Source organism: Leiobunum rupestre, chromosome 2, assembly GCF_980474605.1.
Source record: "Leiobunum rupestre chromosome 2, qqLeiRupe1.1.hap1, whole genome shotgun sequence".
Lineage (NCBI taxonomy): Eukaryota > Metazoa > Arthropoda > Arachnida > Opiliones > Sclerosomatidae > Leiobunum > Leiobunum rupestre.
In genome coordinates this window covers 35,069,277-35,083,614 of record NC_143385.1, presented here as the reverse complement: position 1 = coordinate 35,083,614, position 14,338 = coordinate 35,069,277, and the positions used below count along the sequence as shown (strand labels likewise).

Genomic DNA, 14,338 nt, shown 5'->3' with positions numbered 1-14,338 from the left:
TTTACAAAGTCCTTTTTTACCTATCACACGAAACCAAACCTTAATGTTCGCATTTCCCTGCTGCTTGGTTTGGCGCTTGTTGCAGTCTACTTCCAGGGGCTAGTAGGCCACACTTTGAAGCTCTCTGGCGCTCTTTTAACTCATCGTAGGAAAATGGGGGAAAAATGGCATACTTCCCAACTCAACCCCCGCAACTTGCATCACCTTTTGAAACACTCTTAATACCGACGGCGGCTACACTGTACGTGATCTTAGTACTTCCAAATCCTTAGAGATTGTATGTAAAAAACGAAGAGTCCCTTCCGGCGAAGCCGCGAGGTTTAAATCGGTGTTATAGAGATAAGAAAAATTAGGCATATTGCAAATAATAATATTAAATACATTTCGCGCATGAATAGGGCGTGCGAGGATGAGAGATAAGTTTGACGTTTCCATTTCTAAGACGGCTTAAATAATTATCTATAGCCTCCTTCGATTAGCAGCAAGGATAGTCAAAGAAACACCCGCTAGGTGGTACAGCGTCGCGATAAAGCAGCTTTGACCAAACTAAAAGAACCCGCAGTGTTACCATTACCTTATACTAACGTACAGAATCGTTTGAAGTTTGAGCGTGGAATTCTTACCGTCTAAATTTGTTCCAATGTACGAAAACATAATTTGTAAGAAATTTGGGATTAATAAATTTAGAGCTTGAAAATTATCAACGAACAAACCGAGATATTTCCACATTTCTAGAGAAAAAATATTGAGACCTTGTTTCACACGGAACATACCAGGGGTTCGTACCAAATTTCCGGAATTAAATTCCCTGACATTTCCAGGTTTTACCAGACCAAATTGACAAATTTTCCCTGACCATTTTTGTAGGATAAATGAATGGTTTGAGGTAAAATTATTGAAAATAATTTCTTTGCCTCATTTTTGCGGTCATTTTCAAATTCCCTTACTTTTTGGGTCCATTTTCAAATTCCCTTCCTTTTTGTAATCATTTTCAAATTCCCGGACTTTTCCCTGACCTTTTCAAAATCTTTTAAAATCCCCTGATTTTTCCCTGACCTTTTGAAAATCTTTTAAAATTCCCTGATTTTTCTCTAACCTTTTGAAAATCTTTTAAAATTCCCTGACTTTACCCTGACCTTTTGAAAATCTTTTAAAATTCCCTCAATTTCCCTGATATTTTGGAATCATTTTAAAATTCCCCGATTTTTCCAGGTCGTGTACGAACCCTGCATACAATAGCTAGTAACTGGATCAAAAGAACCAAAAAAAGCATTCTATTCCGGGGCTATTGAAAATTGTTACTATGGAAACAAAGTCTCGAGGTCGCGAAGCACGAACTAAACTAGAGATTGTCCAAGCCACAAAGCAATTATGCACGTCTTCCATATATGTTCCACTAACTTCAGTTTTCATTCTATAAAGTTGCTGACGCGTTTTTCGTCACGGAGTTGGAAGTGACGTAATTTACCTCATATCAAGGTTTCATTAAAGAAAATACTAGGGCTGTGCGAGTATCGAGTACTCGGCCTTTTTTGAGGTCGAGTACCCGATTACTCGAATAAAAGCTGCTCTCTAAACTCGTCGAGTATTTGTTGCGAATTTTCAACTGCGTTACTTCTAAATTTTGTCCAAATTTATCCCAATTTGCTTAAAAAATTGGGTTTACATAACAACTAAACATTGATTGCGCCATAGTTCTGAAAATAAGTTGTCATACTTATTGACATAATGTTACTTATGCTATACTAATACAGAGATCGGTCTTGTAACGAAGCAGTAAAATATTTCTACATTTTAACGTTAAATTAATTTTACCAAAATTGAAAGAGTCTGAGACAACCAACCGTAAGCGCGGTTATTTGGAGGCGCCTCTGCCATCTAGCGGGATTCCATCGAACTAGAGAACGAACGTTCCCCGTTCAACTTCTCTCCCAATTTCAGCGTAATTAAAACACTTCAAAATCTAGTGTTGTCTCAAAATAATGTTGTATTAGCGCCAATTTTGTAATACCACCGTAACCCATACGAAACATATTAAACAAGTTTGAATTAAAACTTGGTTAGATAAACATTTTAATCGCGTTTTATCAAAACTTACGTAATTTAATACCAAAAGAATCTTGTAATGGTAAATTTTCAACTACTAACTTAACGCGAGTTAATTTATATATAGACACAAAATCTCGGAAATTTTATTTATTCATTGAGAGTTTACCGCCATCTATTGAATATAAATCGCAAAAAATTTATAGTTTAAATTTTTGAAATTCAAAAACCGCGAGAAAATTGATAGCAACGCCATCTATTATATTTTGATAGTAAAAACATTTATCTGCAAAAGTGTGCCCAGCTTTGCACAAGATACCAGCATTTGATCTTACGCAATACTTACAATTTAATTACAACGCGATACCATGTTTTGAAACCACGAGAAATGAAGATTTAATCCCAAGTTTGATCGCGTGGAAAATTTATATATTTAGATTTAATCAAAAAAAGATACCAAGATTTTATACCACGGTATATTGTATTTAATCCGAATGAGATACCAAGATTTGGTATCATGAGTAATTGAGATATAATCCCAACGAGATAGCAAACTATGATTCCAACAAGATACGAATATTAGACCTAAGGGGAAATTTAGATGTAATTCCGACCAAACCGTGATTTTATTTTACCCAATATGGGAATCTTTTCAGCTGAAAACAAAACTTCGTGTTTTTGTTAAAAGAAACACTTGTTGCATACCCTACAGGTGAAAAGTTTCCATAATTTAAACCAGCACTAAATAAACAGTAACTTGCAGATCCTGGCTCTCGGAAATATTACTTCTTGGCGATTTCAAATTTCAGGGCCACCACTCAAATCTTCAATTTATAATAGGAAAAATAGGATTATATTTATAAAAATTATAGGATTTTCTGGGACTATTTCCTCAAAACTAAATTTTGCTAAAAATATACGATTTTATAGGGAATTTTGCTATAAATATAAGATGTTATAGGGAATTTTGCTAAAAATATAGGATGTTATAGGGAATTTTGCTAAAAATATAGGATGTTATAGGGAATTTTGCTAAAAATATAGGATGTTATAGGGAATTGTGCAAAAAATATACGATTTTATAGGGAACTTTGCTAAAAATATAGGTTGTTATAGGGAATTTTGCTAAAAATATACGATTTTATAGGGAATTTTGCTAAAAATATAGGATGTTATAGGGAATTTTGCTAAAAATAAAGGATGTTTTAGGGAATTTTGCTAAAAATATAGGATGTTGTAGGGAATTTTGCTAAAAATATAGAATATTATAGGGAATTTTGCTAAAAATATAGGATGTTATAGGGAATTTTGCTAAAAATATAGGATGTTATAGGGAATTGTGCAAAAAATATAGGATGTTATAGGGAATTTTGCTAAAAATATAGGATGTTATAGGGAATTGTGCTAAAAACATAGGATGTTATAGGGAATTTTGCTGAAAATATAGGATGTTATAGGAAATTTTGCTGAAAATATAGGATGTTATAGGAAATTTTGCTAAAAATATAGGATGCTATAGGAAATTTTGCTGAAAATATAGGATGTTATAGGGAATTTTGCTAAAAATATACGATTTTATAGGGAATTTTGCTAATATAGGATGTTATAGGGAATTTTGCTAAAAATATACGATTTTATAGGGAATTTTGCTAAAAATATAGGATGTTATAGGGAATTTTGCTAAAAATATAGGAAGTTATAAGGAATTTTGCTAAAAATATACGATTTTATAGGGAATTTTGCTAAAAATATAGGATGTTATAGGGAATTGTGCTAAAAACATAGGATGTTATAGGGAATTTTGCTGAAAATATAGGATGTTATAGGAAATTTTGCTGAAAATATAGGATGTTATAGGAAATTTTGCTGAAAATATAGGACGTTATAGGAAATTTTGCTGAAAATATAGGATGTTATAGGGAATTTTGCTAAAAATATAGGATGTTATAGAGAATTGTGCTAAAAATATAGGATGCTATAGGAAATTTTGCTGAAAATATAGGATGTTATAGGAAATTTTTCTGAAAATATAGGATGTTATAGGAAATTTTGCTTAAAATATAGGATGTTATAGGAAATTTTGCTTAAAATATAGGATGTTATAGGGGATTTTGCTTAAAATATAGAATGTTATAAGGAATTTTTGGAAATATACGATTTTATAGGAATTATAGAACCTCTGCGGGCCCTGAAATTTGATTAAATCTGTCGGCCAAGGTCGAAAACAGGAATAAAAAAACAACGAATTTGTCGTAGACATTCGAATTGCTACGTCTCTATCAGTCGCTAAAAACGTCTATTGGACCAACGGTTAATTGAAGATTTTTCCGGGTAAATAGAGTCAACGCGCGGAGGTCAAAAGTACGATTAGTACTTGTAAACTCAACGCCAAACATTAGACAGAGGTCATCGACGAAAGGATTTAAAGCCGCTGTAAGAGTCGTTTAGGAAAACATTTAACCCTCGGTGGTCGTGACGACCATCGCCTCTTTGCTAGGAGAATGGAGCTTATGACGTTATCGTGTCTCCACGGTGAAACGAAGGTTCAACGGTTAAACTAAATCAACGACAGCGTATTCCAACTCTATTAGATATCTAACTATTAGACAGACGAGAGCGCGTGGAGAATCGTTAAACTTTGTAAATAACCCCCGAATAGGACCGGACCGGGTCAGACGGTCGCGGGTCTTGGATATAATAAAGGCCATTCTGTTTTCAATTCATTATGTTGTTAATGTTGCGGTGAAAAATTCTCCGAACCTAGCCATACATTGGAGAAAAACAAATTACTATATGAAAACATAGTGTAGTCATCCTATTGTGGAATAATTTACCCTAAATTTTCTTAAGCCCAATCTCATAAACTCTCTTTATGGTATTTTATTACGATACGCACGTCAGCTTCATCATGTACCATAGAATACTGGAATGGTAAGTGTCGAGTAACATAGAATACTGGAATGGTAAGTGTCGAGTACCATAGAATACTGGAATGGTAAGTGTCGAGTACCATGGAATACTGGAATGGTAAGTGTCGAGTAGCATAGAATACTGGAATGGTAAGTGTCGAGTAGCATAGTATACTGGAATGGTAAGTGTCGAGTAGCATAGAATACTGGAATGGTAAGTACCATGAAAGATCGACTTCAGGTGTTACAGAAGGTCAACCTCTAGCACCTGGTGTCCCATGAAAGGGATTGACAATGTAGGTATCGAATGTCACAGAACGTAAAATACCTTCAACCTCAAACGCCTTGTGTCCCATAAAAGGGATTAACAACGTGGGTATCGAAGGTCATAGAAGGTAAAATATTTTCAACCTCAAACGCCTCATGTCGCTTAAAATGTTTCGACCAAATTGGTATCAATTGTCAAAGTAAACACCTCACGTCCGGCACCATGACCAATTATCTTAGATACAGTCTCAGAGACAAATATGTAGATACGAAAATCGAAGGCAAAAACCATTAAACATCCCCAATACAAAAGAGACAAGTTCATACCGAGCGAACAAGTATTCAAATTTGTGAGTCTAAGAAATATCAAAGCGGACATACCGCCTTCTATCGTGCTAATAAAACACAAGTTCTCTCTCCCAAGTCCGTGGGTAAAGGATATATACGAGACAACAAGATTACTGGTATGGCAGTGTCGAAGTTGTTGACCCTTCGCGTCTTTCTCTCCTTTTCGCGGACTATTAAAAGCGAGAGCCAAGAATCTCTATCAAGCTCGAACGAGGAATGAATTTGCTCGGTGGCGCCACTTGTTCGTCGTCTCAGTGGCTGGTGGCCCCTTTCGAGGCGGCGGACCATCGAGGCGCCGCACGCCGCCGTTCCCCAAACTGACAAACTTTCGAGGAAGGAAGCAAAAAAATAAATACTTTCAACTCGATACAGGGTGTCCATCAAATCACTAACCGGAGATACCTTCATTACAAATTTGTTTACGCTACGACACTGGACACTAACCAGGAGACTACCTACCCGTGGTTGCTATCACCGATAATCGGGGGTTAGGTAGACCTCATGGAAGTATGAAAATTCCCAAAGGGAAAAGATCAGAAGTAAATGAACCGAAGTTATCGAAATAGCGCTCAGAATCGGAGGGCGTTTTCCTTATGAAAATGATGAGAAAATCGAGTCCAATAAAAGCTAATTTCCACCCCCGTCTTTTGACGCGATAAATTGCACTTGGGAATTGTGGGTATAGCTATTTCTGTGTATAAAAAATAGTTTCATAAAAACCAAAACGGTTTTTTTTCGGCCTAGGAGCGCGCAAAATTTCAAATTTGGCGTCAAAATGTAACTTCATAAGGAAAACGCCTTTCACATGGGGATTATAGCAGTCTGATAACTTCGGTTCATTTACTTCTGGAAAAGATGCAATGGGCTTTAGTTTTCCCATGACAACCGCAAATGTTTTTGACCTCGCAAAATGAAAAACTCTATTTAAAAAAGCATGGGATTTTCTCGGTTTCACACTTAAGTACCTGTGAAAATTCTGTGAAAATTCTTTAAAAATAACATTTTTCAAAACTTACTCAAAATGATAAATTTGACCTAATTTGGGTAAATTTTAGTATAATTTCCATAAATTACACGAATAAAGTAATATTGAGATAATTTTAAGTTAAATTAGTTAAATATGTCAAAATTGAGTCGGCCTTGATATCGCAAATATCGATTTCGATATATCGGTAAATAAGGCGGAAAAAATCGGAATAGTTTTAAACTCGCCATATCGGTTAAAATACCTATATTGATATTGGTTTAATTCCTAAAATGGAGATTTTTGTTTTGAAAGGTCAAAAACATTTTCGGTTGCCATGGGAAAACTAAAGCCCATTGCAACTTTTCCCTTTGTCAATTTTCATACTACCATAAGGTCTACCGAACCCACGAGTTTCAACAAAATCGGTGATAACCTCCACGGGTAGGTTGTCTCCTGGTTAGTTCCCGCGGGGAGTCAATTCAACGATTCAATTTCGGATGACCTTGAACCATGTCCCCAAGGTCATGGAAAATCTATCTTCAATATTAAACAATTTTAATTTTTGTATTATCCAAAAGGTGTTTCTATAAAAGTCAGGAAATTTTAAAATGATTCCAAAAAAGTAAGGGAATTTTAAAAGGACCCCAAAAAAACAGGCAAATAATTTTTTTAAAGATTTATTAAAAATACATATTAAATATTTTTCAAGATTTTTTTCTCAACCCATTCATTTGTTCTACAAAAATGGTCAGAGAAAATTTGGCAAATGGGTCAGAAAAAACCTAACATTTCCGGAAATTTTGTACGAATAAAGCTTTTACCGGTATGCCCCGGCTCCAGCGTTGCCATACGTACTATAATTACGGTACAAATACCATAATTTTGCATCATATTATAAATGCACTATTTTTTTTGAGTACGTACTGTATAGTACCAAAATGTACCATATTTCCAACCTATTGTACTATAATGGTACTATTTTTATATTTACATAATTTCTACTCCTAAAATAAAAAGTATTTCTAATTAACTATACATAAAATCGTCACCTGAAAGCAAAAACCACATAAATTCATACTAATTAAAAGTATAGTTAAAGTTACGTAGTTTTTGTTTTCAGGTGACGTGCTAGTTATTCCGATTTCTATGGTCGATACTGATTACATCAACTCCACGAAAACAGTTATCCGCATGTTTTGCGACAAACACTTTAAATTAAAAAATAATTAATACTATTTTATATTGGTACGACAATTTCTATTATTATTATTAATTTTTTCCCCTTGGTAGAATAATTCGGTCAGAATAATCTGGCAACGCTGCCCGGCTCTTTGAATTATTATTTTATCCAAATCGCTGAACTAGTTTTATTTATGAGTAACGTGATGTTTTAAGTCACCCCGTGCAGTTCCAAAATAGACGCATTCACATATTGCCTACAGTTAATATGCAAAAAGGGGCGAAATCCACCCGAGGTACCTTCCCATTTAATAATGTTTGACGTAGATGGCGACACTATAAAGTTTATGAAAAATAAACTTTTTAAAAAAATTCTTAATTAATTATTAAATTATAGTACTTTAAATTATTATTAAAAATATATAATTTTGTAATTTAAATGAACAATTAATTTTAACCGTAGTTAACAATCTCCGCCATAGATGGCACTATAATACAATTTTAAACTATCCAATCAGGGAAGATAATTTTTAATTTTTAATCTCGACAAAACCGTTCTCCACTAAAAACTGAAAACTTTCAACCAATCGTTGAAAAATAAATTTATGTCGTCATGTTGCTAACAGAGCGCCATCTGCTAACAAATAACGCTATCACCTCGTTACCTCGGATGAATTTTAACCCTTTAAAGTCGTCTTTGCCCGTTAAAAATTGTAAATCGGTCAATAGCGATTTCCGAGTTCACTTCCAGCGGACCGTGTATTTCTCGAGCACCCTGTACGCCCAAAAAAATAGAATAAAACCCGGGGGAAGCCAAATTCAACAATTCCATTTTTTTGCAGCATCCCAGATCTCTTTTTCGGTAGATTATTTTGTAGGGGTTTTGGCGAGAACGAACATGGCTTGTCAAACACGTATAGTTAGGATTTATAGCTTCTTTAGGGATTCTTCGGGCGAAGTCTAATTCGGGGTTTCTTTTACCGGCCGATACGATTCTTCGCACGATTTCTTTCGCGTTTCGAAAACGAAACAAAGCGTTCTCTTATTCAGACGCCATTTTTTGAAGCGAGAAGGCTTAATAAGTCTACGATCAGACAGATTAAAGGTATCGGAGATGTATTCGAACTACGCCACGTAGCGAGGGGTCGGACAATTTTGGTATTTTGAAAGTGAATGCAAAAATCAGACTGACTAAGATTTCGGGGGTACGGTTCCGAGATATCGGGGGTACGGTTTCGAGATTTCGGGGGCACGGTTCCGAGATATCGGGGGCACGGTTTCGAGATTTCGGGGGCACGGTTTCGAGATTTCGGGGGCACGGTTCCGAGATTTCGGGGGCACGGTTTCGAGATTTCGGGGGCACGGTTCCGAGATTTCGGGGGCACGGTTTCGAGATTTCGGGGGCACGGTTCCGAGATTTCGGGGGCACGGTTCCGAGATTTCGGGGGTACGATTTTGGGGTTTCGGGGGTACGATTTTGGGGTTTTCAATTTCATTTCCAGATTTATAAAGTATTTTTTCTCTAGGAGTATGCGGGATTTGACGAATGTCGGATCCCACGGGACGTAGCTACTATGCGTAGATTTGTTCGTGGGTGTGACCTATTTTAGTTGCCACGGTAACGAGTTACGTTAGCCATGACATTATGACCCCAGCCTATAGTTCAATGGTAATCCAGGTTCGAATTCTGGTCTTTTTTCCGGAAAAAGCTAAATCCGCAATCAGTGACATAATCACTTCAGTGCACTTAAAGGAACAGGCTTGTACACCGATTAAAATATGAAGAAGAATTTCGAAACACTATCACGACGAAAACAGGCTTCAGACCAGATTGAAGTCAAGAAAGGGTTTAGTTAAATGGCCATCGAGGGACAATAGGTGTCGGTTCAATTACCAATCGAAAGAAACCAATGACCTTACCTTTTCCGGAAGGCAACGACGAAAACAAACATTTATAATACCAGATACGAAACACCACCTGCCACTAACAAGGAAACTACCGGAGGTGGTTATCACCGATTTTGTTGAAACTCGGGGGTTAGGTAGACCTTATGGTAGTATGAAAATTCGCAAAGGGAAAAGTTGCAATGGGCTTTAGTTTTCCTATGGCAACCCAAAATGTTTTTGACCTCTCCATTTAAAAAAGCATGGGATTTTCTAGGTTACCCAAATTTTGTAAAAATTTAACCAAAATTTATCAATTTTAGCCAAAATCATTGATCAATTTTACCCAAAATAGGTCAAATTAATCTTTTTGGGTATGTTTTGAAAATAAAATTTTTTTTTAAGTGTGAAACTGAGAAAATCCCACGCTTTTTTAAATGGGGATTTTTTGTTTTGAGAGATCAAAAACATTTTCGGTTGCCATGGGAAAACTAAAGCCCATTGCAACTTTTCCCTTTGGCGATTTTCATACTACCATAAGGTCTACCGAACCCACGAGTTTCAACAAAATCGGTGATAACCACCTCGGGTAGTCTCCTTGTAAGAGCAACGAAACAGGAGGGATTTCTTAGCCTTCGCGAGCGGTAACAGGTTGGACGTAAAATACCCATCGAGTAGTTATTGAATATAACATAACGTACGAGTGGGCAATGGCGGGCAAGAAGCGATGTTGGGGGTGAGTAAATGGATGAGCGCAGCGAAGTGACAGCGTTGAAATGGATGGCCATCTCTTTGTTGCTCTTCTATTTATCGGGATAAATTCTACGTCGGTCCAAGAGAAAATTTCTATTGCCACGCGTCAAATAAAGAATTCGTTTCAATCAAGAGATTCCCAATTCCCGAGCACAGTTATGACCACGCTGTTGAAATAATTTCACGGTATTGCAGTTTTCACATGTTTGCAGTTTTTTAGATTCAAATTCTCTGAATTACCAGGTTTTCCCTAGTCATTTCCCCCACTTATTGGATGAAAACCTTTTGAAAATTTTAACCTATATTTAAGCAAAGATTTTCCATTTACAACCATTTTCTAATTTTTTCCTTATTTCCGTGCAATTTCCATCGTATTTTATGTCACGATTTGGCAATTTGTAGGAGCTATTTTCAACCTAGACATTTCCCAATCTTTTATTAAAATATTCCCTGAAATTTCCCAATCTTTTATAAAAAAAAATTCCCTGAAAATTCCCGGATTTTTAGACACTTTTTAATTCCCTGACTTTTCCAGAAATTGTAAGTTTCCCAGGTACTACGGCAACACTGTTTCAAGTGGTAACCGCATTCGGGCAGGTTTCTCAGGGTTGACACAATATTTTTAGGCAAATACATTGACACCTTTTAGGACCAAAATTGGGCGCCTTTACCTTAATCAGAAGTTAAATAATTTAATTTACGCTTATATTTTAGTACAAAGGTGAAAATAAAGTAATTTATAAGAAGGCATTAAAAATATAGGAAGACTGGTCACCCTGTAAGCATAAAATGAATGCAACTTTTACTTATTTCATGACGAATGAGCTCCATTAAAACCAGTTCGGTAACATATTTTATACACTCTTTTATATCCTTATTTGTGAGAGCTGCCATTTTATTACAGGTTTGATTTCAAACAGTGCATGCAAGGCCGCTACACGCAGTCAAGTGCACGCGACGTCTCGAGCTGAGGAGCACGCCTTACTATTTTGAATTAGGGCTGTAATGAAATGGCCGACTTCGTAAAAGATTGTATAGAAAGGCCTATAATCATACAAACATTTTATAGCCTAGTAAAGGTATTTGAAGCTTTACTTCTTTTGTAGATAATATTAATTTATTTTAATGCGAAAATTTATTCTTAGCCAATTGTTGCCACATTTTGAAACTGGCATTTGGTAACGATTTCAAAGAATCATAGGTTATTTGATAACTTTAATTTATCTCTGTTAGTTGCACTTTAGAAAGCCTAAACGACAGAAAAACCTTTATGAAGTTGTGGAAAGTGCACTTACCGATGAGCGGCACCACGACATTGCAGGTGTTCGACTTGAGCAAGAGATCTAGTTGGTCGAGGTGGTCGATGAAACAGTTGGTGTCCGGAATAAGGTACTTGGGCGTCACCTGGATCTCCATTGGTCTCTTCGTCCGATGGTCTCTGAGTACTTGCTGACAAAGACAAAAATATCGCAACGTCAGAACTTAGGTCCACCACATTTCACTATCTCATGGTACCCTGAATGTGGTTTTCGACGGTTACGGTCGCCAAAACCACTTTCATTAATTGAATTAATTTAATAATTAGGTATACCCGCTATACAGGGTGTTTGAAAAGGTTAAGCAAAAATTTTAAATAATTGTAGGGGGTGAGTTGAGAAGTATGCCTGTTTTTTCCCCATTTTCCTACGATGAGTTAAAAGAGCGCCAGAGAGCTTCAAAGTGTGGCCTACTAGCCTATGGAAGTAGGCTGCGACCAGCACCAGGGCTTTAAACACTGTTTAAGTTTACTTTTTTACGCTGGTTACCTCGATTTGTTTACAAAGTCCTTTTTTACCTATCACACGAACCTAAACCTGAATGTTCGCAATTCCCTGCTGCTTGGTTTTATACTTGTTGCAGCCTACTTCCAGGGGCTAGTAGGCCACACTTTCAAGATCTCTGGCATTCTTTTAACCCATCCTAGGAAAATGGGTAAAAAACAGGCATACTTCTCAACTCACCCCTACAACCCCTTAAATTTTTTGCATAACCCTTTGAAGCACCCTGTATACAAGATACTACACTTTGGATCTTAGCTAAAAGACCGAGTTTCTCAATTCTTTAGGCATACACACGAAAAAAAGCTTAAATTATTGCATTCTTTTGAAAAGCCTTCTTCTATAAACACTAGGGCGTATAATAAAAGGCAAATTATTATGAATTCAACGTATAATTGGATAATATGGTCATTAACCAGTTAGTTATATTGGGTACGGTGCTATGCGTGGAGACAGTTATGGCAACGTTCTATTTTCATGTTGCTTTTTCTTTGTTACTCCATCAGGGTTCGTACAAAATTTCCGGTATTAAATTCCCTGACATTTCCAGGTTTTCCCTGACTAAATTGCCAAATTTCCCTGACCATTTTTATAGAATAAATTTATGTTTTGAGGTAAAATCTTGAAAAATTGTTAATTATGTATTTTTAATACATTTTTAAAAAATTTATTGGCCGGATTTGTTTTTGGGGTCATTTTAAAATTCCCTTACTATTTTGGACCATTATAAATTTCCCTGACTATTCCCTGACCATTGGGAATCATTTTCAAATTCCCTGACTTTTCCCTGACCTTTTGGAAACATTTTAAAATTCCCTGACTTTTCCAGGTTTTCCAGGTCGTGTACGAACCCGGTCCATGGTTCTTTTGAACAATAAATGTTGAATTGTTATTTAAGTATATAAAAAAAATCCAAATAGTAAAATAATCACCGCCAAATTTGCATAAGAAGATATACTACAATTATATGAATACCGGGTACTCCAGCTAGTTTTATATAAAAATCATTCATTTATGAAATAAATATTTCTAATATTACGGTAAATTATAAACACCGAATATTCATTTTCTATATCGTTCACCTTCTATAGCTATCAAAATGACAGCAATAATTTTACACGCATCGCAAAGAACTTGGGGCAAAGGTTTTTATAAGACAGAGTGAATTCGGCGATTTTCGAGATCCAGGAAATGAAAGGATATACAAATTTATCTTCACTCGGATGAATATGGAAAAATTGAGTACATCGGAAGTAGCAATTGATGGGGAATCTTTAAATGCAGTCATAATAAATCAGGAGCGCTCCAGTGAAGCCGTCATGGCCACCAGGGATTAGTTTGTCAAGACACATACCATCAACCAAATTGAATGAGTATTACACGCAGTTATCTCGGATATCGGAAATAAGCGAGAGCACTTGTGGGTGGCCCCGAGAGCCAAAGTGAAATCAAATCAAATGGATTCAAAGATTTATGGATCAACTTCGCCATAAACTCGCGGATAACTTTAAAAGGTGTCAATGTACCGAACTATCAGTAAAGACACGAACATCCAGATTTTATGTACTCGCCAAAGATATTTCACTCTCAGGGCTCCCAGCGATTTTTTGTTAAATATTATAGGAACTATAGGAAATTTCATAGAAAATATAGGAATTTATAGGAACATTTTTAGCCAAAAAATAGGAATTTATATGAATATTTTAGCTAAAAATAGGATTTCATAGGAGTATATTGAAATTATAGGAATTCATAGGAGTATATTGAAATTATAGGAATTCATAGGAACTCTGGGAGCCCAACCGTTGATGTTTTCGGGAACACCAGACTTAAGTCAGAGCTACGCTCTATTTAGAAGGCAAATTTTTCCCAAACGTTAAGGCTGTTTTCTAATACATTATTTTTAAAATTATAGGAATTTCTGGATATAGCTATAGAGAAACTAGACAATTTCGAAAAAAATAGGAATTTATAAGAACAATTTTGAGAAAATAGGAAATTATAATAGCATATTGAAATTATAGGAATTTATAGGAATTATAGGAACCCTGCATTCTTTAGATTCAAGTAAACAACTATTAAATCAAGTAAACAACTATTAAATCAAGTAAACAAATTGAAATTATTGTAAATTCAACCGATTTTAGTTTCATATTTTTCTGGAAAGA

At 35.7% G+C, this 14,338-nt stretch overlaps 1 protein-coding gene across 2 annotated transcripts in view; it reads right to left on the bottom strand.

The window, feature by feature from the left end:
- The window catches only part of LOC149957433 (telomerase-binding protein EST1A-like), a 98,986-nt gene that overhangs the window by 38,426 nt on the left and 46,222 nt on the right, over positions 1–14,338 (bottom strand). For both annotated transcript variants that reach the window (XM_090165558.1, XM_090165559.1), the window contains one exon: positions 11,649–11,802. In XM_090165558.1, coding sequence (XP_090021684.1) covers positions 11,649–11,802 — 154 coding nt within the window. The remainder of the gene's footprint in view (positions 1–11,648; positions 11,803–14,338) is intronic.